Source organism: Bombus flavifrons, chromosome 9 (genome assembly GCF_040668555.2).
Source record: "Bombus flavifrons isolate JBK064 chromosome 9, iyBomFlav1_principal, whole genome shotgun sequence".
Taxonomy (NCBI): Eukaryota; Metazoa; Arthropoda; class Insecta; order Hymenoptera; family Apidae; genus Bombus; species Bombus flavifrons.
This window is the reverse complement of record NC_138450.1, coordinates 12,158,821-12,184,227: the sequence shown is the minus strand read 5'-3', so window position 1 is coordinate 12,184,227 and position 25,407 is coordinate 12,158,821. Positions and strand designations below refer to the sequence as shown.

General features: G+C 38.3%; 2 protein-coding genes across 2 annotated transcripts; both read right to left on the bottom strand.

Moving 5' to 3' along the window:
• Positions 1-617: 617 nt before the first annotated feature.
• LOC138183174 (enolase-phosphatase E1) lies at positions 618-24,274 on the bottom strand. Its single transcript, XM_069119785.1, has 4 exons — positions 24,108-24,274; positions 10,397-10,479; positions 8,397-8,484; positions 618-4,278 (listed from the first exon to the last, which is right to left on the bottom strand). The coding sequence occupies exons 2-4, from the start codon at positions 10,470-10,472 to the stop codon at positions 1,161-1,163; spliced, it is 3,282 nt and encodes a 1,093-aa protein (XP_068975886.1). The 5' UTR covers positions 10,473-10,479; positions 24,108-24,274; the 3' UTR covers positions 618-1,160.
• On the bottom strand, positions 5,714-8,176 carry LOC138183213 (uncharacterized). Its single transcript, XM_069119885.1, has one exon. The coding sequence runs from the start codon at positions 8,174-8,176 to the stop codon at positions 5,714-5,716; it is 2,463 nt and encodes an 820-aa protein (XP_068975986.1).
• Positions 24,275-25,407: the final 1,133 nt, after the last annotated feature.

Here is a 25,407-nt window from a genome sequence, read left to right as displayed (position 1 = left end):
TATTATGTAGACATGCATCTTATTTATTATTTATTTATTTAATTATATGCGTATTTATAACATACTTTACATTTCGTCGTTCGCTTTAATACTTAATAAAAAGCATAAGTACCAACGAAAGATACGATCGAAGAACGAAAGAGTCACTTGGAGAATAAAAAAATAGAACTTTTCGTTGAAAGTTTATCAAAACCTTTAGCTTTCCCTAAAGAACGTTTCTATAATTCGGGGAAAGCGTTCTTGGAATATATCTTTTAATGGAAATTAGATTCTATGCGAGAAATCCTATTCCTTAACATTTATTTTTAAAGCTTGTCGTACTCATTCACGTCCAGGAACAACCCTTCCTCTTCTCTTGATCCCAATTGCACGATAGAAATTTTAATGAAACTATAGATTAATAAATGGATGAAGCAACATTTCTAAGAAAGTTTGCAAAAATTATGATTCTAAGCAATAAGAATTATTTGAAACATATAGAAAGAGCAGTTCTCTTCATCGTCAGAGTATTATACTAACAGAGGGTGAGCTGTCTGGTTCTACGAGCTAAAATAACTTCATCATTTTCGTAGCAAAGAAGAAATGTTCATTTCCAAACAAAAAGAAACGCCCTTCTTAGAACATGTAATATTAATATAATATAAAATATCAAATTATAATATAAAACATTTATATTATAAAAATGTTAAAGGATAAAACAAGAGATACCAATCTCTTACGCAAAAATATAAAATATACATAATTCCAGTCAAATGCTAATTCTTCCCCAATCTTACAATCCTTCTATCTCAATATTGTAAAAATTTAACGATACCTTGCTCTCAAAAAATCACCTTCTTCCTCCAGAAACAAACATTTCTTCCCTAAAAAAAAAAAACGCTGAATATCCAACAAGAAAGAAAAAAGGAAAACAAACGACGAAGGTATTTCAGATTCTACAGAAAGTCACCCTCGTGGAAAGAGCTTTCCAACCATAAAACGTCCGAAAATCGTCTCCACCCTCTCGAAATTCTCGAACAGATATTAAGATACGAGGGATTTCCGTTTTCAAGACGATGTCCTGGCGTGCTCGAAGAATAAGGTACGTGCTGACCTAGTGACAGTATAAATCGCGGTCGTCACTCGAGTCCATTGTATTCAGCTTCCTGAAAGGAGCCTATTCACTCCTCTCCGTTGATCCTCTTCTGCACGTGGCCAAGATATCTGGCAAAACCCTCGCTGGCGTGTTTAAGGAGCGTCAGACCGAGCCTGAACTTGATCTCGGCGATCTTCTTCACGAAACTGAAGAGATTGAAACCGTTCTGCTCGGTTGGCTTCGCCGTGGTCAGATCGATCCACTCGCTGGTGCTTTCGGTCGATTTCGGATTATTCGTCGTGTTACTTTCAGAATCGCTTTCCGTGGAACTCGGAGAAAAAGTAGGAGACTCGGTAGTCTCCTTCGCTGCTGTGGAAACCGTAGAAGTGTCCACAGGAGCGGCTGTGCTCGTTTTTAAAATCTGACTGTTCGTAGTGGATTCCTTCAGTCGATTCCTTTCGTCCTCTTTCTCTTTTCTTCTTTTATTCGCAAACCCTTCCATTTCCTTGTTCTTGTTCTTTTTCTTCTGAGTATAGTCTTCCTCGGGTATAGCTGAGTCAATGATATTAAGGATTTCGTTGCTCAAATCTTGCTCCTTCCCTTCCTCTTCCAATTGTCGTTTCGATGGTATAACTTGAATTACGGAGTCCCTTCTCCTTCTAGAACGACGTGTCTCCGTTGGAGATATCTTTGTCAAGTCCAGGAGAGACCGTTTAAGCTTCAGAGACCTAGGTCCATGCTCCACAGCAACCGCGGTAGGTGTGATCTCAACTTCCTCGTAAGTGTCATCTGGTCTAGCTGTCTGTACTTGACCATAGTTTTGAGCAGACCCCACAGGAAAATTGAAGTTCTGGTTTACATCGTGGTCGAACTGTATCTGCCCACTTTCTGTAGGCTCGTAACTGTTAGCCAGCTTTCCTGGGGTCGATAAAGAAGGAATCTTCTCTTCGTAAGGTGGGTACTCTTTGGGAATGCTTCCAACAACGAATTGTCGGTTGGCTGTGCCAGGGGCGGCAGATCCAACAACGTACTCGCGATGTTTGGGCCTGTCATAGTAATTTGGAGTGCTTGTACTATCCGAATAACGATAATCAGTGTTCTTATATTTATGTACAGACGCTGTGTTCTCTGGACGATATATTGCAGATGAAGGAGGGTACCTTTGATCGCTTTTCTTGATTGGCTGAGCGTCGTAACCTCCGTCATAATGTTGGTACCTATAGTAATTATTGTCATAGTCCTTCGAGCCAGGATACTTGTTCTCGTCAATTGTCATACCCTGAAGAACTTTAGACAAGACCTCCTCTTCCCTTTGACCATAGTTTCCACCGTATTCGTCGAAATTATACTTATATTTAGGTTCAACGTCGTAGTTTCTTCTAGTGACGGTTCCTCCGAGCGGATACAAGAAGTAAGAAGCCAGGCCAAGTCCCAATCCCACCAAAGACATCACTCCAAAACTAGGCATCACCTCTCGACTCAGGAAGTTGTAAATCTGCATACTAATGGGAGTCGAAGCTGGCTTCTTCTTTGTCTTCGTCCAATTACCAGCCACCTTGGTCTCAGGTACTATCTTCGACTCCTGTATACCATTTTCAGCGATTGGTTCCTCTATTAAATCTTTCTCTGTCGTACTAGGTATCACCGAAGAAACAGTGGTTGTAGTGGTGGATGTAGTTGGCTTTCGCCTTCTGACTTTATTCTTCTTCCTCTTAGCATTGTTCCTAGGTCTTTTAGTTGTCGAAGTGGACGTCGTCGATTGCGTGGTGCTCGTTGAAGTCGGAGAAACTTCTGTGTTTACGTTGATCTTGGTCAGTTCAGGATTAAAATCAAACTTCATTAAATCTATCCTGGTATTGTCCAGATTCTCTGTTTCCTTCTCTTCTTCTTTCTTAACCTCGTTCTTTTCCACTTTCTCGATCTTCAACACGGGAGCATTCACCTTAATGGGTTCTACTTCGATCTTTGTCGTCTCGTCTAGAGGCTTCTTCAATTGGACTTTCAATACGTTGTTCACCTTTGTGCCAACTGGTTTCGGCTTCACAGACACCTCCACTAGATTATTCTCGATCGTAGTCGGTTTAGAAGTCGTAGTTACTTCTAAACTGGTGGCCGTGGAAGAAGCGGAAGACTGCGTGCTAGTCTTCTGAGTGTCCATCGCGATAGACGCTTTGATCTTGGTCACGAACATAGGCTTCTCGGTGCTTTCTACCTTGTTCTTTGGAATGGTGATCATTTGAACCGGTCTGAAAGTAACCTTCTCTATCTTGCCAGTAGAAACAGTCTCATTTTTCGCAGAATCCGGCTTAACGGTAGTAGTTCTTCTCATAGGAGGCTTAGGCCTATTCTGTTGACTGGGTCTAGAAGGCTTCGAACCAGAAGGTTTAGATAATACGGTAGTCTTCGTGGTAGCTATCTTAGGCTTAGGTGTCGTTCTTAAAATCTGTATCTTCTTCGTGGTACTAACAACAGCCTCCTTATTCTCCAAATTATTCGCAGTAGTCTGTGGAACCTTCAAAGTGGTACTCTGCATGGACTCTACCTTCTCTGTGGTTTGAATTTTCTCTGGTTTCGATTCGGTGCTCTTCTTCGTGTCGACTGAGACAGATTTCTTTGTAGTAGAAGACTGATCCATGACTAATGTCGTGGATACGGGCATGGTAACTTTCTCTGTCACTCTTTCAGTGGTTTCCACTCTCTCCATCAAAGTCGTTGGTTTCACAGTCATTTTCACTTCCATTTGAAACGGCTGTTTCGTCTTCTTTTCTATCTCTGTCGTCTTCGTCGTTGTCGACGGTGGATTTAGAAGGATCCATGTGGAAATTCCACCAGTGGTCGTTGCATGATTCTTATAAGCAGTCATCAGACGCGTTGAACTTAATTCTTTTTCGAGTTCTTCTTCGGTGATGGCCATTGCTTGACCTGGATGACTCGTCTCGAAGTAGTTGAACTTGGAATTGATCGGTCTGCCAAATCCAATATTAGCAGGTGGACCATTGTTCACGTATATCTCTTTGATCGGAGTGGCTTCGTTTCTTTCGATTGGTTTTTGACTCGCAATGGGCCTCTTGATCACGTTGTCGAGGATCTTTGGTGGTTCTTCGGGATTGGTCACGTTTAGTAATTGAGTGGCCACCGTTCTTAAGGACTGGTCGATGTGGTGCATGTCTTTCAGGTGACGTTGCGTGTCGTTCGAATGGATACTGAAAGAAGATTGAAAGATTACGTCGATTTTCGGAAAATTAAAGCTTCAAATTTGTGGTAAACTAGATTGGCAGTTTAAATGGCAATTGAGATATCTTTAAATTACATTAAATAGCAATAATTTAGTTAGCAGAGTTATCAATGGATGCTTGTTCCTTACCTTTCTATAAGTCTGTAAAATATTTCAGGAAAAGGATTGTTTTGTTAATCTTTATGTTAAAATAGATTCTATTATTTTAACAATTTTCAAGGATTTTATGATACAGTGATTTTCAATAATCTCTTTGGAATGATTGTAATGGCAAATGATCTTTGGGATATAGGATTGGAATTTGATAAGGCTATTTCTTAGGTATATGAAGATAACTATATTCTGCTGATAAGAAAGACATATGAAATGTGATAAATTATTGGTTGTATTGAAAGAAAGAAACGCATAATTTGTTCGTTCCAATGGTTTTATTTCAATTACAATTCACTGGCACAAATACTAGCAATGCCCTAGATACTCTAAAGAAAAGTACGTAATTCGAAGTAATGTAAAAGTAAATCATTATCATTAAAGGTATAGCATAAGTACATCTGTAATACTGTTCTGTGTGTGTATGTTTCTATTGCTAGGAAATCTCTTCGTACTCTGTATACTTACTTATTAACATAATTAAATAAAGCTACTGTTGACGAGGTTAATTTTCTATTCTCTAGACACCATTCTATGTCCTTTGCCCTTCAAACGATTCATAAATTAAATAAATAAAATCTAAGAGTTATTTTTAAAAATATTAGTATTAAAGATATTAAATATTAGAGCTTCTAAAACTTTCTAGTATAAGAAAACTTTTTAATAATTATGCAATATACAGGCTGATCCAATAATTGTATTTTCTTCGTTTCCTTATATACAGACCACTTGTATTTCTGAAAATTTATATTTTCATAAATCCTACTAAAAATGGGATCTAAGCAGAAATTTGTTTTATAAACTATATTTTGTGCCTTGAAATTTTCTACGGATGCGTAAAAATTCGTTACCTAATTATACTAGTGAATCAGAAAATGAAAAGCTGTAGGTTATAGATTTCTATTGCCCAATTTTGTTATTCTAATTTGTAATTTGTAAAACTAACGTATAGAATATAGATTTTGTTATTCTATTTGTATTTGCAGGAGAATTTATTAGCATTGGTAACTTGCAATTATGACCACCATATGATCTATTTAAACTCCACCATTGAATCATCCTATATACGCCATATGTTCCTAACATCCACCTGGTTCTAACAGTGACACCCTTCGTTTCTTCGGGAACTATCCTAACTTACCCTGTATATCAACGCACGAGTTTCTAAACCCAGTTTTTCAAAAAACCCAAACTTAAATCTTCACATGATGAAAAATTATCAGGAGAACCTGAATCTGAAACTCCCCAATGTTTCATCTCTTCCTCTTCTTCCTTTTACTCTTCCACTCGTTCATCCTTCCATACTTTTCCAAAGACTGGATCACCACTTCTTCAATATTATACCAAAGGCTATCGCCATTATTATTGTTAGCCCTGCCAAAGTTAAACGAAGCAGGGAACAGCCAAGGATAGATAAAAGTAACGATACCAAGCATTCCAGCTGCGAGAGCGGTGAAAGGAGCAGCTGCCAAGCTGAAGAACCCATAATGCAAAGGATTGACAAACGTGAAATAAGTGAACACCGAAGCTATGGAATCCATGATACCACTCGGGGACAAGTCAAAGTCGTCGTCGTCATCGTCATGACTTGGACGACTTGGAATAGAAGATGATCCTGTGCCTAGACCCGCCGGAGAGATATTAGTAGATCCTGAGGAGCCAGGATTTGACGCAGCTGATATCACAGCTGGTCGAACTAATGAATTCACACCTGGAGAATCGTTTGCTTGACCAACGTCTGAGCCAACTTGTGCTGAAGAATCTGTACTGTCGTTCAACGGACCAGTTTCTTCCACTGCTTCTAAGGAAGACTCGACTGGAGGAGAAACTTCAGCTGGACTCGAAATACTGATCTGAGTATCCTGAATCACCTCCACGTTGGAAACGTCGTTTTGCTGAAGATTCTGGTTCTGTGGGTACTTTGAGGAGTCGTAGTGACTGTTCTGAGGCCACTGAGATCCTGGAGAACTGGGTTGGTAGATAGGTATTGCTTGATAATTGGTATCTGAACCTATTTGGCTACCATATTTGTCTGAGTCTCCATAAACCTGATAATTTTCAGGATTGGATTGGTCAGGCAGAGGGGGAGGTGTAGACTTGAAGGCGTTGGTGTTGAACACTTGGGAATTGATGATGATGTTCAAGTCTGTGCAGCCTTCTTTGCTTTGAATAGTGTTATTGATTCTCGTGTAGGTGTTTATTAGAATCGTAGGACAACTCTGGTCATAGGTTACCACCGGAGTCTGAGGTTTCTGATCAGGTACTTTATCGTTGTCCTCGTAAGAGGTAAAGCCTATGTGAACGTTTGGGCCTGGCTTCGAAGTTGTTGCGGTGGAAGGATACAATTGCGAGAGAATCGACGAAGGAGAGTGCGATTGAGATCCTGAAGAAGCTAAAGAGGTAGAAGGGGGATACGTACCAGATCCTGAAGAGGTCAAAGAGGACGAAGGGCTTGAAGGACCAGACGCAATTGGCCTGATAAATCCTGGAGGCGCTTTGGTCCCAAGCGTCGTCCTATTTGGCCTGCTCGAGTCTGTATTTATTAATTGAACAACTGTGTTTTGAGAAACCTGAGTCTGTGGATTGTGAACGAAAGGATTCTGAGTCTTGTTCCTCGATGGACCACTCGGTGGCCAAATTGGCACCTTCTCCGCGGTATAACTCGGAGGACGAAGAGGATAAATGAAGCCAGGCTTGAGCTGTGGAACGATATTCGGCTTAGAAGGCCTATTCGGTTCCAGATTTTGATAAACTGGATCAAAAGCGAGGCTAATTGGACTATTGAGTTGATCACTCTCTATTATATGGCTACCATTCGTCATAAAAGCCGGGATTTTCAACCAGTGAACTATTTCTTGAAAATTGGGATTCGAAACAGGTATGTGATAATTGAAAGTGGAATTTCTCAATGGAAATGGTTTCTCAACCACCTCTTCTGGCTTCACATCCTCTTCTATCGTGGTATATTGATCGTAATTATGAAAATCTTCGTCGTTTTGAATGGCACTATTGGGCCAATTCTTCAAGCTCGTGTTAAAAATAGAAGAATTGTTCCTTTTGACGTGCATCTTATTTAAATGAAGCCTATTCTGATTCTTTTTGTTCGAATTAGAGGAATGACCTTGAGGACGACGAATTTTTGTTCTGTTGGAGTGCTTGGAGCCCCAATAACGATTGGAATGGCTGTGCAAAGAAAGAGTCGACGGAATACCAACATCTAAGCCGTTTTTGTTTTCTAAAGGTAATTTAGAGGTAGTCTGATTGCGAGTCAACATGCTTGTGATCTTCTTGATGGCCGCGACGTGATCGAACGCAGTCGTGGACTCGACCTTTTTGTCCAGCGTGAGCGAAAACACTTCCTCCTGACCCGAGAATTCCGAATTCTGGCTCAAGGTTACGACATTGGATCCTGAATTATTCATCAACATATCATTCGTCTTTCTCCGCGGACTATCGAGCGTGAAATCTCGCGTAGGGCCATTTTTCGTGGAATTTCGTCTAGTGGCTATCTTCACGTTCGAAATTCTCGAATTTGGAAGTGGTACGCGTCTATAACCTACATTAAGTCTCTGATCTGTTTTTGAGAAGCAATTGGCTGATTCTTTAGTAGAATCACCTGAAGCAGTGCTATGATTCTTTGGCACTATAGGTTGACGACGAGACGTGTTTCTAAACCTGGTTAGATGGTCGTTTTTAATTGATCGTTCATGCAACATGCTCGTACTTTGTTTGTCGATTATCTTTCCTGAGTTTCTTGGTTGAAACTTCGAGGGATTCCAGAAATTGTTCGAGTTCGACCGAAGAAAGCGCGTTGATTCCGGTTGTCTCGTTTTATCGACACTTACCTCGACGTTAGACTCGATAGAGGGATTAACATTATCGCGATAATGTAAGTTAATGTACGGAATAGTACTACTTCCGGAATTCCACCTGTACCTGCTATCTTCTCGAACGGTGTGCGGCACGCCGGAGCCTCTCCATTGCTCAGGATTTGGCCTCGATGGCTGAACTTGAATCGATCCTTCTGAAAATTAATTCAAAGTTAATTCATTTCTGAAATAAACTTTTACTTTGTACGCATTATTCGAAAATATAGAAAGATAAAGATATAATATTTGTGGAAGCAGGAAATGAGAATTATTCAGGGATATCATGGGGAAAAATTATATTATATTATATTTTTATGCGAATAATATAATTACGTTATATACAGGGTGGTTGGTAACTGGTGATACAAGCGGAAAGGGGTGATTCTACGCGAAGAAAATAGTCGAAAATATAGAATAAAAATTTTTTTTTTTAATTCTTTTTTAAATCTACAGTGAGATCCGTTCTAACGAGACGTGATAAAGTGCACGTGTACCGAGCGAAAATTCAAAGTCGATTTTCTCGAAAACAAAGCCTCGAACGAAAAATTTTTATTCTATATTTTCGACTTCTTTTTTCGCGTAGAATCACCCCCTTTCCGCTTGTACCACCAATTACCAACCACCCTGTATATTTTATATCGTTTAATTAGTTCTCGAATGAAAGAGAGAAAGAGAGATTTCTATTAATCTCTAATTAATTAATTATTCTCTAATTAAGTATTAATATAAAAATATAACATTTCGAAAATTATGAAGTAACAAGTATATACAACGATATGATAGGAAAATTACATTTACATTATAATGTTAATTAAATTCACTTGGGTTTCTCAAGTTTCCCACGATATTCGCCCTGTAGATAAAATCCGATCGAAACACATTGTACGCGCGTTATCCCACAGAATAGTTGTGTCGTAACAACGGTTGTTATGAATTCTTAGAAAACAACAGATTATTGATTGGAAGATTACAACAGACATAATTGGCCAGCGAAATAAAAACCTAGTTAGAGGGATAAAAAGAAGAAAGAAACTTTTGTGTTACGAAATAAAATTTTGTAACAAACAAGGAGGAATCGATGGACGATCGTTCGGATAGAAAATTTCTGTTGCGACTCCGGGAATTACATTTCCTGGTGAACGTGTAATCTGCGTGCAGACTGGTTCGCGTAATCACGTGCTACACGCCGCGCTTTCCTCTGACACGGAACGTGGTCGATACGATCGATATGGTGAAACACGAATTTACTGGACACAGTAGCTTCGGTAGATACAAAGCTTTACGAGAAATTTCCATTTCGCGATAAAACGAAGCTTTTCCTTTTCGCGAACGAAAGAACAACAGGGAAATATAAAGGAGTATACGTAGAATAAAATATATGTTGAAAACGTTGAGAGTTACCTGTGGAAATTGAGAGCTGGCAGAGAGTTTAACAAACAAAAATTCGTAATTCGACGATATCATCTGTTTTTAATAATTGAATATTTTCTACCTAAAAGTTAACGATTTCAAGTTGAAAATTTAGGCTATTGGTATAGCTATACCTATGCATTATCTTCTACATGTACGTATATTTTCAGGATGATGTAATTAATAGCAGCTACGATTACAAAATACAGAAAACGATGGAGCAAAATCCGCCCCCACGTTTTTCCATTATAAGGAAGCCTCGAAAGGAAATCTTGTTAGGAAAAAGATAAAACCATCGTCGTATCCATGCTATCGTAATAATTTCAACATTTTAATAGACACGAAAGACAGTCATCCCCGATAATTGTATAGCGCGTCGCTTGATTAAAGACTTTAAACTTCGCCTTGTTAAATGGAAAGTTTCATGGAAACTAGCAACGTTTCCCTTAGAGGATTTGCAATCAAATAAGTACATAGCCTGTTTGCGACGAATAACCGACAATCAGAACGTCTAGTGTTCGCGGAATATCCCTTTCCTTTTGACTATTTCACGCGAAAATATTTAACGTTTCCTCTATGAAATAAATATTTTTCCCTCGAACGATCCACGTTTTATCGATAATCGTAACGATGTTCATGAGAAACGTTGATTCTTACCGGTTTTCTGCGGCCTGGCATTGCCCGATCCTGACAGCAACAGGACCACCACGATCTTTAACAGCTTCATCCGCATTTTTGCACTGAAACAAAACGAGAAATAGTGGTTTCATCTACCCACGTATTTGTATCTTTTTGTCTGCGTAATGTCTACGGTACATTTAATGATTTTTCATCCGTAAAACTCGTCCGTATTTATATCTTCCTGCCTGAGTGATGTTAACCATGGATTTTGTAATTCTTAGTTGTACGATCCAAAAAATTATATTACAAATTTTGAAACATTTATAAACGCAAGTAATCTCAATGTTAAACATTGCAATGTTTAACGTTAATATTTAGAAATATAGTTGCAATTTCTGCTTTGACGTTTAGCGAATCAATGTTCTAGTGTTTAAAATTTCGAAGATATAAATTTCCTATTGGAATTTAGCTTTGCCTACGACTTTCTGCGATTGAACATTCTCTCGCTTATACTTTTCTTTAATCGTCGATTATTATATTATGTTGTCCGAAAAGTTTCTTTCGTTTTATAAGAAAATAATAGACGCACAATGTTTCTTGTTTCATATTAGTTTATTGAATTGTGCACGAATATAATAATAGAAATATAACGAAATGGATCGTACCTAATTCGATAAAATAATATAAAACAGAAATTGCTGTTCATCTGTTATCATCTTATAAAACGAAAGAAACTTTTCGGACAACCTAATATCTTAGAAAAAAGATTCTGCTTACGAAAACGAAGCATTAAAAAGGAATAATAAAGAAAAGAATTAAGGACCACGTTTATCCTCGACCCAATAATCCACTCGATTTTTATTCAGAGTTTATCACGAACGGAATAATTTTAGTAGCTTTACCAGGAAGCACGTGCGCTTCTTCCTCCAGAAATTAACCTCGACCTTATCGAAGGTGAGCCAACTTCGTAAGATGAATCAGTGGAACGATCACTTAACGAAACGTATCCGAAAATGAATGTACGTTACGATAAATTACAGAGCAATGACGCAATGACGATCGAAACAGGTGGTTCGATCGTTTTCGAGTGGAACACGTCGGGAATGTTTGATCGTCGATTTGCGTACGAAGGTCTCGATCGAGGTGATCGTTCGTATTCGATAGCCACGTCTTGGTCGTTCGCTCCGCGATGCCGATCGCATGGAAATGAGGAGTTTTGCGGTCGTTTCGCGGCACAGACGCCAAGGAACACACCGTTTAATACTCAATTTTATTTTATGCCTTTATTTTATGCAAATCGAAACCTTGCGATAAAATGTGAATAATCCTTTTTGGAAAGACGTTCTCTTTCTTTTTACTTTTCTTTCTCATTGCTTTCTTCCTTTTTTGAATTAATTCTCTTTTTTGTACAATTTCTTCGTCAATTTTATACAACCTAACAGATACTCCAAAGGCTTAAAAATTAAAGATGAACATTTAAAACAGACACTGGAGATGTTTAAAAATACCAACTTCATCTTGGAAATATCATTGGGTTGGCAACTAAGTGATTGCGGATTTTGTCAATACCACCTAATGACAAAATCCGCAATCACTTAGTTGCCAACCAATACAAGCAATTGAGAACTTAAACTCTAGAAATTCTAGTTCCATCCAATCGAATACTACAACAGTTACTTAAGAAACGCCAAAATCCATCCAAATCCCGTATCCTAATTAAACCTCAGCGAATACTATAACCGGTTCAGCCTAATCCTACCAGCCGAAATTCCATCTCAATTAAACCCAAGCGTTCGTCGTGCACACCGAGGCTGACCAACATCCACATTCTCCTTTCAATCGGTGCCCAACATTGAGCGCGTTCCAAGCTCCCCGGTGGTTTCTCTTCGAACGCCGTAAAAGTATCGTGTTTTTTCTTTTATTTTGTACCGTTGCATCTTTTTCGTTGATATTGGTGTCCGGTAACGGTACCTGGACTATCAGTCTTCTTAGTCCCCCCCCCCCCCATTTGAATGTGTCGGTGTGAGCACATTGTGCATCCTCCGACGTACACACCTGACCATAAGCGTCAGAACATTGACAGACATTCCGTACAAATCGACTACTTTTTTACTTTCCAGTTATTTTGTTATAAATCTGTTATTTGATTCGCATTGTACAGTGGCGGACGAAAGAGAGCGTAAAAGTATGGTGCTCTATAAGCGTCAATAACGCTCGTACTGACGATTTTCTGCTACGTTGGTAACGATAATCTACTTTGGAGTATATTTCACGTTCGTTCGTTGCTCTTGACAAATATAAATGCGTTTCGTAAGATTATAGTCTTCGTACATTTGGTACCGCGTAGCCGTGAAGCTTTCTTTCGTCCGCTACCATACGTATCCTATAAAATAAATATACTACGATTATTTATGCAAATTCATGTTTTTATGGAGGTAATTAGGTAAATGAAAGCCAGGTAGAAAATTGTTTTACTAAATACTATAACCGGTACTTTCGATATTTTATATCGCACGCATTCTGCCCACTTTTGTATATTCGAATTTCCTACGAATGAATAAAAACACGCGGTCTATTTACAAGGAAAAGTATTCTAAGGCGAAGTAAAATTCGTTTCGGTGTTCCATTGAACGTAATCACTAGGTGTCCTGATATATTTATGGCCAACGGTGTAGGCCGGCAAGCGTGTCAGAGGCCACTACAAATCGTCGGAGAGTGTTCGTAGCTCGATTACAACGAACGTACCGTTAAGTCGAAATACTTTTGATACGTGTGTCGCGAATCGCGAATGTCGTTTCAGCGATGCATCGTCACGGTATTTCCTCCGAATGGACCGTGGCCGTCGTCGCGTTTCCAGGTCGACGGATTCCTGAATGTTCTGCCACGTTTGGCAATGATTTTGTTAGCTTGTAGCTTTGTACAACGAACGTAGAACGATGGAAATCGGACAATGGGATTAAAATCCTAACGAGGCTAATGGAGACGAATATGTCCTTGCGCCGATAATTTTTCCATAGCTCGTCTAGCGTTTTGTGATAACCGAGCAATAGGGAAATTAAACCGACAACTGTATGGAGATTAATCGTTCGATTTGCGAAAAATTGAATACCATTTACGTATTCTGAGATTAACATTGATAGACTTCTAGAAAGTGGAAGATCGATCACAGGCTGGTCAGTTTAAATCTCGAGAGAGTCGATCGTTAAGAGAATATTTCTTACGTTTCTCTTTCATCTTAGCTTTGTTATCTGGAAACTGCTTTGAAAGCTTCTTCTCGTTGAAGGAAATTCTTCCTTCTTCCACCATGGCGCTTAAAATCGTCTCGAGAGAAAAACGAGTTAATTACGCGAACACGATCATCTTGTAAAATAGTTCGTACTCAAGTTTCGCCATTACAAAATCTAAATTGCTCGCTTTATGGCGTGAAACCAGTTCCGGTACGAACCACCGTAGACGGAAACCTGTCGAACTTGAATAAACATAAATCGACGAGTGAATCCGCAGCGAAACGCACGAAGCGCGCGCTCCTTTGACTCTCGCGGATTGAAATCAAAGACCAAGTCGTCTGAAACCTTGAAATTTCTCTTACCTGAATCTCAGAATCCTCCTGGAAACCGCATTTAATCACCAAACACGCGCAATAACGAGATACGAAGGAAAGCAGAAAGCTACACCAAAGAAAATATCAAAACGCAACACTACAGAAGGCAAACTACTCGTCAAACTGAAAAACAAACGGAGAAACACTGTTCGAACCGACTTGAAACTCGAACGTTCTACGAAGATGAGACAAAGCTAGCGATCGCGGGACGAAACTAGGATCATTGGCGGAGGAGTAGACGCGGTGAGGAATCGCGACTGTCGTGCAGCAGGACGATGTTTCGACAATGGTGCACGGCTGACTGAATCTACGACTCGAAGGTTGGAGAAGCGGTGGGCCCGGCGTGCACGCAGCCTGACCACCGGGTAATCCGGCAAGGTGGAGAGGCGCCTCATGCACGAGTCATCGGGAACCCGTTACTCCGCGTTGCCTACGAACGAGATCTGCTCGGGTTGAATAACCTTCGCTGCGCGGCGCGACGTGTATGCTAAAGCGTGTTCGTGACTACCTTGGCCGATCACCTCGGGAATTGGGTGAATCTCCTGGATGATTCGTCGAGACGAGCCAACGAAAACGGGGAAGGACGCGCGCATCGGAACCACCACGCTCGATTGGGGTTACGCGTATGACGTAACTGCACACGATATGCGAGATATGTCGGTGATGTTGCGAAATTTGTCGCGTTTACGAGAAATTCGTAGGCAGAAAATTACAGGGGATGCGTATAGCAAGTACGAAAGATAGAAATATTTTTTAACGAAGATGGACTACTAAGATTTCTCTTTTGTTAAAGACTTAACAGGAGTTCTATTGGGTTGGCAACTAAATGATTTGCAGAGTTTTTCATTAGGTGGTATTGGCTTTGCTTTAATTTAGAACGCAAGTACTTCTCTCCAACGCTGTTACAACTATGCTCTGGTGTTCTATTGGGTTGGCAACTAAGCGATTTGCGGATTTTGTCAATACCACCTAATGACGAGAGAGTAGTTGTAACAGCGTTGGAGAGAAATACTTGCGTTCTAAATTAAAGTAAAGCGTGTTCACATTGTACCGCGATCGCATGTTTCGCTGCCACGCGACGATAAAAAGTTGTATGGGAAACCCTGACACTTAACAAATTACGCGCAATTAGTTAAGAAAAAGGTTGATTCGTTGTTCCGTAATAGCGAGCTTTATTATACTCGACGCGTTAAATCTTTGCGAGTGAGTTGCATAGCTGCGTTACGTTCAGTCGCTATTAGGATCAAATCTGTTTTTCTGCTTTCGTTGCAGGAAATCGACCGGGAAACTGTAACGCGCCAGGGAGATCGAATTGATACTGTTTGGATAATTTAGTTAAATGGCTTGAGAATAAAAGATTATTAGGGTTCTGTAAAACGTACAGGAAGTTCGACTGGAAAATTTCGCCGACTTTCGAGATCTCTACGACTGTTTCCTACGAAACATGGCTTAATGTGATCCAGACGATGAATAAAACATCGATTCGACGAACGAACTTCGCCTAAACTTTTATTGCTGAACCTAGTTGAGGAAGGAAAGCTTCTGCGATACTTGATTGCACGAATAATTTCCAATTTATACAATTTGCGCAATTTACGCAATTTCGTTGGCTATTTGGCGGTTTACGACGATAACTATGAAGGAAGAAATAAAAAATGGAAACGTTCGTTTAGAAGAAAAACGATCTGTATTAGGGTAGAGCCTTCGTTATCCGAATATTCAAATATCCGAACGGAATGTTTATTACTGAAAGATACTCTTTTCCTGTCACGAATTATTATATCTGTGGCTTGATGCAGGAAATATCAACGTCGGTGCTTATAAATAAATAAATAAAAATTATATTAGCATTTAGAGATATGTTAAAAAGTTCGTGTTCAAGTTTCCGCTGTTTCAAATTTCTCTTCTAATACAAAGAGGGAGAACTAAAGAACGTGCTATTTGTTTTATTTACGTCGACTTTGCTATTTTTTGCAGAAACTTTATTTTATGAAAAATGTTTACGTTGACGTATATACAGTGCCATTATAGTAATTTCCACATAGAATTTGAAATTGTCGTTTTTTATATAGAGTACCCAATTATTTACAAACTTAGTACAAAGTTTAACTGATTTTTGCAAAAATATTACATTGGCACTTGTTGCATCGAGCCACGCGTATGTATTAGAAAATAAACAAACGAAAGCGAGACTGTACCTTCTCATCAGCCGAAAATTTATGTAGTTTAGCGGCCAAAAAGATACGCAGCCCTTAAATATTTCATCAAACTGACAATTTTCTCATTCTCTGTTCGAAGAAATGAGATTTAATAAAAATCGATTGTTCTATCGTCCGAAAGTCGCATCAATCAAGTATTTCTGCCTTCCTATTATTTCTGACTGCATAATTCTGACTTACATTTTAATTTATATCCTACAGGATATTTCTTTGTAAGTACTAACACCTTAACACTTTGGAAGATCGCTTTGATAAAGAATTAATTACCGTAAAAATTGCTTTAAACGGTACAATCACGGAAGTGAATCGTTATGTAGCATTTTTTAAATTTTCGTCAGAGAATTATAAGCTCGATATATCTCATATTAGGCCGAACTGAAAATTGAAAACAATTACCACGATATTACATGTACTTTACACGTAATAATGCAGCGTATGCTGAGGTTGAATGAGAATCTGAACGATTATTAAAAAAAGTGTAAAATTAATAAAAAAACAAATTTATATATTGCATATACTTTCCTCACTGACCACGAGGTCGTAAGAGATCGCTTGCCCTTAACGCTCGAAGTCATTTGAAGATTATCAATAATTTTCAAAGTCGAATCATCGCTATTCAAAGTCGCTTCAAGTTCTTAAACCGTCATCGACATCGCGATATGAAAATCATTTACGAGTCGTTAGCAATTATCAAGGTCGCTTTGCTTCTTCCCAAGGTCGTTTGAAGGCCATGGCTAACTACCAAAGTCGTGTCATTACTATCACAAATCTAATTCAGTGAAAATCAAATATTCAGCGCTTCTCTCGTTTATCTGTTACGTAAATGATATTTATCAATTCTTTCAATTTCCTTTCGTAATCTTCGTCCTTTTTTCAAGGTTTCCTGACTTAGTACCGAAAGGTACCGTTCTCAGGTACTGTTTACGATATTCCATACCGCGAATATCAAATGGCACATCGTGATTTAGGTTGCACGTTCTCTCAAACAACATCTGGCGAACGAACAAACAGCGTGGAGTTTGATCGTATCAGAAAGCAGGAACGTCGGATACCGTACATTTCCCTGAACCAAACCCACGGAAAACAGTTTGAATTATATGGAACGCGAGATGTGAAATAAGTGATCCATTAATTATGCGTGGGCAACAGTTATACCATGGTATTTTAACCTGAGAAACTAACTCAAGTTTATATTATTCCGAAAACAGATGTAACAGTTCGCTAGCGAAGTGCTATGCAAGAAGGTCGAGTACGAAGATAATTTCGATACAAATTGCTGACATATCCAATATAATTCCAACGTGTTTCAAGCTAATTCCAATAAACAAAAACAAAATTGCCTTATATCGTGACAATAATTGACACGATTAAAACGTTTTACCTTCTATTTTCTCTTGTTTCTTCCTTTTCTTTTTATCGTGCCAATTACAGCCACGCGATGGATCTCGACCTAGAATCGAGAAAAAAGGATCATAGTACTTCGACATACCTTTGTAATCCTAGCAGAGACCGTGAAACCGGTTCCAAGGGATCGCGATTGTGATCGTCGAACACGCAGAAGATCTGTTTTTACAAGCACCACTTGCTTCCTAATGGCGATACATTCTGCAAGAAAGGCAACAGTACTCGCCACGTGGATAACATGCTGTTGCGTTCTAAATGTCACTCAAGATGCTCGATATTCGCTTTTTGTCCGTTAACGTCCGCGCTTCGAAGATCTTTCTCAAAATTTTGTTAGAGAAATACTAACAGTCGCGTACATATAGCGATATGCAAAATTTTCTCAGCGGATCAATCTTTCAATTTATATTCATCAAAAGCGATGTAAAAGAAAAATACTAACCAGTGTCGATCAGATGACAGATATTGGAAGAAAAGAGGAAGAATAAAAATAAAATTCTTTAAAATGTAACTTGCAAAATACAATCTTATTCTCTCGTAAAACATTTCCACGTAATTGTCGATCTTTCAACTTCATTATCCAGCACATTTTCTACAAATACAATTAGCTTGAAATTGTTCCACGAATAAATAACCATTAAATAATACTTTTACAGGTGTAATTAACTTCTAAATATAATGTTTCTCCATTTGAATTTATTACCAAACGATTTTACAGCAGATCCTGACCCTGGTATTTTCAATTTCCTCTGCTAACTTATTACTCGCTCGGACATTTTAACAGGCAATTAAATTCACTCTACTAATTTTCCCTGTTAAATTTACGCTACGCCGAGCTTCAGATTTACAACGAAATTTCACTTTAAGCGAAAATAACGTTGACAGTAATCGACGACATAGGGATATTGGTCTTAGGGAAACTGGTTCTGGTAGACGAACGAGTGTCTATTTGGATTCGTTGGGTCGAAACGAGAAACGCGTGAACGCGACAACGCGGAGAAGGCGGACATCCACTTCCGGTGCTAGCGCCATCGACTCAACGGTGCAGATAGATCGGATTGGGACGCTAGATTACTCCCTTTTGTCGTCGAATGTCAGATGCAAGAGGGTGCAATAGTTGCACGATTTCGTGAAGAAAACGCTAACGTAAATTGTAGATGAAGTAGATCTGTTTCTATATTTCGTTTTCGAAGATAACGTTCAAAATAAATAAAACACCCAGTATGCGTAGAAAAGAAAAAGAAAATAGAATACCAAAAAGGCTTCGATCGTGTCGATATAGAAAGAACTTTTGCAGACAGTTTTGGATGGGAACAATTTCGTCGTTTGGTCTGTCGCAAATTTGTTTAAACTGTACTTTCTTGCACGATAATTTATCAGCCAATAATTACACCGCTCATGGTTATACGTTGATGGGAAATTTTATTGCTCGTAATATACTCATAGTGATACTTCTGCTCCGGTCAGCTGTGCGATCTAAAATTCACTTCAAAATTTGAAAAAAGGAACCAGAAGATCGAGACGGATTATCGTGTGAACGAGTGAAAAAAGATTCAAGTACGTGCTAGAAGATATCTTTTGGGATATCTCGCGAAATCCGGGAACAAAAATATAGGCGTTGAATATACGTAAGCATCGGTCTGTTACATTTAAGTACCTTTAACAACGTGCTCGTATAATAAAAAAGGATCAAGATGACTGTAATTACCATCCCTAACGAGGAAAGCTGGTAAGTCGAGCACGCGATTTAGAGGTATCGAGGGAAATTAGAAAGGAGAAAAACGTTAGGTACAAATACAGCTGGTGTTACACTACTTTGTACTAATTTCGACGTCTTGTTCGAATAAAAAGATCGTATCAGCGTGTACGTCTGATGTTTAATTATCATCGTTAGACCGCGGATTTTCATGCGTTTACCGAATGTTGGACGATAAGAAGATTCACGTAAAATGTAAAAATACATGAAATATCCAAAATACAAAATACTCGTCGTGACAATTGTTAATGTTTTATCAAATACAAAATTTATTAGAACGGAACAACTATTTTATATATAACGTAATAACTTGAAATATTAACGAACAGCGCTCTATTCTCTTGTACATCTCAAACAGCAATGAATTTGTTTTATTGCACATTCATTCATTCGACACATACGCGATGCGCTTGTCTCACGGTGATTTCCTTTTGTCTTCCTCTCTTTCATTCCTCGCTAGTATACAATACACATGTACATACATCTATTTTCTAACAACAATGAACAGATGAAACTTGCGTGAAAGTTCCACGTCCTCACTTGCGTTTATAAAAATAGGAATTTTGCAAAAATAGGAATTTTGCAAAAATAGGAATTTTGCAGAAATAGTCCGCAGTCTAATCGTCATTTCCGAACGACAATTCTTTCGTAAATACAGCACATGTGAATTGTCCTATCTTCTTTTCGCTTTTCATAGTACATAGTACAGGAAGCATACGATATTCGAATAAATCGAACTCTACGCATCCCTGTAAGGAAGAGAAGCAAATCTCGGGAACCACCTGCCGGAAGGTGTGCACATATAATAGGGGAACGTGGTTACCGTGCCAGAATCGTAGGCAGCCGATGTGGGACATAGCGGCACTTCTTACGGCCATAGATACCTTTCCCATCTGTTGCCAAACGACGCCTGTCGACCTCACTGTCGCCAGACCATTTCGACGCGTGCCTGTGACCGCTACGACGACGAGGAAAGAAGAAAGCAAAAGAGGAACACGAGTAATTAATGCCGCCTCCGCGGAACAATGGTCGGCAACTATTCGAGAACAGGCTTTCATTATCATCGTGGAAAATCCAGGAAGAATTCGAGTATTAATAAACTTTAACGTAATTGCCTGTGTTTCGTGATTAGACAAGAAAAGATTACGGCACGACGATTGTAATTTTTAAGTGTGCTGGGAATTTCTTTGAAAAGTTAAGCGTTTAATATTAGAAGAGATTATTTTCGATTGTATATAGGCAATTAGTTGTTTAAAATGAGATTCGACGTGATCGTCTCTTTTGTATCGTTCAATGAATCTTTCAACTGAAATCTCACATTATTATAGAACGATCGTAATAGTCTGTCTCGCGTTGTAAATCATCGTCGATGAGTCGAGATTGAACGATTCTCATGACAAGTCCTGATCGATTAGCGAGGACGCCAAGATGCGGGAAATTACTAGGAAATCGCGGAGAAACGTTAATCCATCTGCGGCTGTTAATCGTTATCGTGACGACACGTTGATGAAAGCTTACGTTTCAAAATAGCAGAATACGAGAAACGCACGTGGCAAAACATGCCCTCGAAACACAATTCGTGGAATATTTGCGAAATCCGGTTTAGAAGCAGGCAAAAATTAAGAGAATACCATCAAGGTGTTATTGTTTAATTTATTTCTAAATCAAAGTAGGATTTTAATCTTTATTTGTCTATAAACTTGAAAAGACTTGAATCTTGTCTTTGGAAAATCTGATCGACATACATTAAAAGTATTAAAATTGAAACACGAATCTAATCTTCGAAAACATGGTAAATAGCGTGCTTAAATGTTAGAAGAAAACTACTTATGATCACTCATTTTCAATGGAAAAAGAAATCTGAAAAAAAGACTAGAACTAGGACTAAATACTTCAATTAAAAAGAAATATAACACCATACTTAACCACATAAGCCTGCAACCTTGCTTTTGCCAACGTCGTGTCGCCTGCATAAAACGTCCTTCGTGTCCACGAAATCTATTTTTTCTATGTTTTTGTGTCTTTAAAAAATCCTCCAAAATTCTTGAACTTACTTTCAAGTATTTAGAATATCGCCGAGTACTTTACCGAGTAGAATACCGAGTACTTTTTATGGATATCTACGTGCTAAATTAATTTTTTCAAGCAAAGTTCAAATTTAAACAAAAGTATGGGAAAAATGAAAAATTAATGAAAATCACTGATGGAAAACGACCCAGTATGCGAATCGAGGGTCAAATACTAGAAGGAAAAAGACTGATAATCCCATGTATCTAAATGTAATACATAAGAAACAAAGAATCATTAGCAAAGAAGAAGAAAGATTTCCACGATGAAGCGACGATTCGAATTAATAAAATTTCCACCGTGTCTGACACCGTAACGATTCCCCGAGGGTTACGTCATCGACGCGTAATAAATAATTAAGAGCAACGTCCGCGGATCGTTGAACGGGAGCGCTTCCGCAACGAGCGGACCGTTATCTATCGAAAACCTTTTTTAACGCGAGCCGCTCGACGACCAACCGATCCCGCCAAGTAGCTGTTTTGCATGTGCTCGTTGGATCTCGCAGGAAACCAAACCAGGATGATCCGCTGAAAAATGGATCGAGAACGATGCTAATTAGAACCTTGAACTCGTAGGCCGCAGGCTACGAAAATTCTCGTTCGACTATCTGAGCAGGACACGCATCCGGTCTTTAGAACATCTTACTTTAGATCATGCTCTTTTAATAATTAGAATTATGTAGATGCGCGTCTAAGTATAGCGTGCACAGAATTTAAATAAAAATGTAGTGAACGAGCTTTCGGCTTATAACGTTGAACGAATGCATGCGAATCGAACGAAACAAGCTTTCCTGATGTATTCGATCGGCATTTACACTGTAACCGATCTCCATTGATAAACCGAGAGTAACGTGCGTTTGATATAATTGCATAAATTGGTATTATAGGATTTTTTTTTCTTTTGGAGGAAACTGTTCACTTATTAGTGAAAACAAGTGAAACGAAATGAAATAAGATTGGAATTTATTGGAAGAGAAAGATTCATGCGGTGTTGGGCAAGTTTGCCGATGATAAGACGAGGAAATCGTTTTATGAGAAGATGGCGAAACGAACGTGACGTTGATGGGCAAGAAGGTCATCGATCGTGAAGAGAACGAAAGTTTCGAGGAAATCAGAAACAACAGCCGAAGAAGGAAAAAGTAACTCTGGCTCCTTGGAACGGTACTAATTGCTGCCGTCGCGTTCGTGATAATTGACGAACACGTGAAACCTGGGGATAACGTGTGCCAACTCGTTTTCAACAACTCGTATTCCCACATGCTCTTCGTATAAAATGTATCGCAAGTAAGAGGAAGAATCTCTTTTAAGAATATATTCGACGAGAGTGAATTTAAGTTATTATACAAACTTGATATAAAATAGACGAGCATTATATAAAAATTAATTACAAAAGTTAATTATAAAGGATGATAGAAGTAATTGGCAAACATCAATCGCGTACATTTTTGTTCGAATAAATTCCAGTTGCATCGATTTCGCAAACAAATATTCTGTAGCGATATATGAATTTCTATTATCTATAATGGATCTTTTTTATCATCATTTACGATCATTCATAGATCATCAGATGTCTGTAGAAAAAATATTAAAATAATAAAAAATACTCAAGTATCTAAAAACCGAAATATCTAAAATACCGACTACTTCGATAACTTTAATTAATTAATAAATATCAGGTAGTATCATTAGGAAACAAAAGTATAGTAATTGAAAAGAATACTCTTTGTCTGCTAGTCAATGTCCGAAAGAAGCGTTAAATGGCGTTACGCGAGTGGCATTGATCGAAAGAATAAATCGTTCAATCGGAAGGAAGCGTTTTGCTTCTCGCGAAAGTGCGCGTTAATTATACCGTCGTTAATTACATCGCGTGTAAAAAATAAAAAATAAAAAATGTTTGTAAACAACGGCAGTACCATGCCATCATTCACCGACGATTTCCTGCATGAAATTCTGATTACCATCGTCATAATGGCCACCTACATTCTGACTCGCCGCGAGCATTGTACTCTACACGCGATAAAATCAACTACAAGCTTGATTGCATCGATCGTGACTTTGTAGAATTCGTAAATTACGTTTGAAAGATTGTCGGTCATTAAGTATTTACTGTTTACTTTATTCAATACGGTGTTACGTTATTTCATATTTCATATTTCATCTTGAAAAAACCTTAATATATCATTCATAAAATATCGCCAACCCATAACTCTACTAATCCACTGATTCATTGATCCAATTTTCAAGATCTCTTTGAACATCGTCTACTGTATATTATTAAATATTATTTCCATCGAGAGAGAACATTCTAATTGAATCGTAATTTTGAAAAGTCTCAAGTGAATAATTTCAATGTTTTTAAATTCCAACTTTTAGATACCACATTTTTTAATTTCTCTAATTATAACAAATTCCAGCTGTTAATTGGTTCGACTTGAAAAAATTCCAGTTTTTAATTTTTCTAGTTTCTACGAAACTGCAATTATTAATTTAACCAACATAAAAATTTTCAGCTTGAAATTTCCCAAATTTCGAGAAACTCCAACTTTGAAGTGTGCAACTTACTGATTTGGATTCTTAATTTCTCCAACGTATTGCTATCTTTCATTCTCGATATTACGACTTTAACTTCCAAGAATTTATTTTTCCAGCTTTCGTAAACCGTTTATAGAATCTTTGTTTCTTAAATAAGTTCCAGGATACTCACCTACTTTGGAGTCGTGACTATTCTTCGCGTACCCTCTCGATTCCTCCTCTATTCGCTCCAGAGGAACACGCTGGTTCGCTTCGTTTCGTTTTATCCCGATCGAACCGGTCGTCTCGACACGGTATCGATTCGATTTACGCGAACGACAACTTTCTGGCTGGCGTCAATCGCGGCACTTCCGTTCCTGAAACGGAACATCGATTCACGGTCAAGGTGAACGATTTGTCTTGGATCGTTCGCTCAAATCACGCGTGAAACAATCGAATTCATTGATCTACCGTAAAATCAAGTCTATCATTCTTGCTGTATAATCGATTCTATTTGTATATCCAGGGAAAGTGTAAGAAAAATATGAAAATTATCAAACGCTATATGGCGAGCTGAAAATCACAGCGATATGAGCCAAACATTTGAGAATTCGAATTTGGCTATACAGGGTGGTTGGTAACTGGTGGTACAAGCGGAAAGGGGGTGATTCTACGCGAAAAAAGAAGTCGAAAATATAGAATAAAAATTAAAAAATTTTTTAAATTAAAAAAATAACGTCAATCGAGACAACAATCTACAGTGAGATCCGTTATAACGAGACGCGATGAAGTGCACGCGTACCGAGCGAAAATTCAAAGTCGATTTTCTCGAAAACAAAGCCTCGAACGAAAAATTGTTATTCTATATTTTCGACTTCTTTTTTCGCGTAGAATCACCCCCTCTCCGCTTGTACCATCAGTTACCAACCATCCTGTATATTTTAAAAGTATCATCCCTTTGGTTTCATAAATAATTGAATTATAATTTTATTCTTTGCTACGATACTTTTTCACGATCTGAAGAAATATAACGAACATTTCGTAATAATATCGAATCGTTGGCGAAACGTTGGTAACGTCTTTGACGATCGATACGATCTGAACTTTTGCCGCGTTTTTGACTGTTAGATTGAGAATCAACGAAAAGATTTTCAATAAAACAAAAGAAAAAAAAAAACTAGCGAAGCTACTCGATAAGTACATTATATTTGCACGTGTTATGGAATAAGATTTGTATTCTATGAAAATAATTTTGATTCCGAATATCCTGGCAATACATACGGTGGATAATTCGCGATAACAAGGTATTTTATAAAACCAAACTACAGCGCTATGTTTCTCAACCAGCCAGATGAGAATTACCGAATCAAATGAAAAGTCAAATTAAAATGTCAACGTTATACCCGATAAGAAAATTCAATGCCTTCAGATTCGTTTAGGGTTTCGATTTGTATGCAGATTACTGGCTTTCCTTTTCTATCGAGAGATAAGAC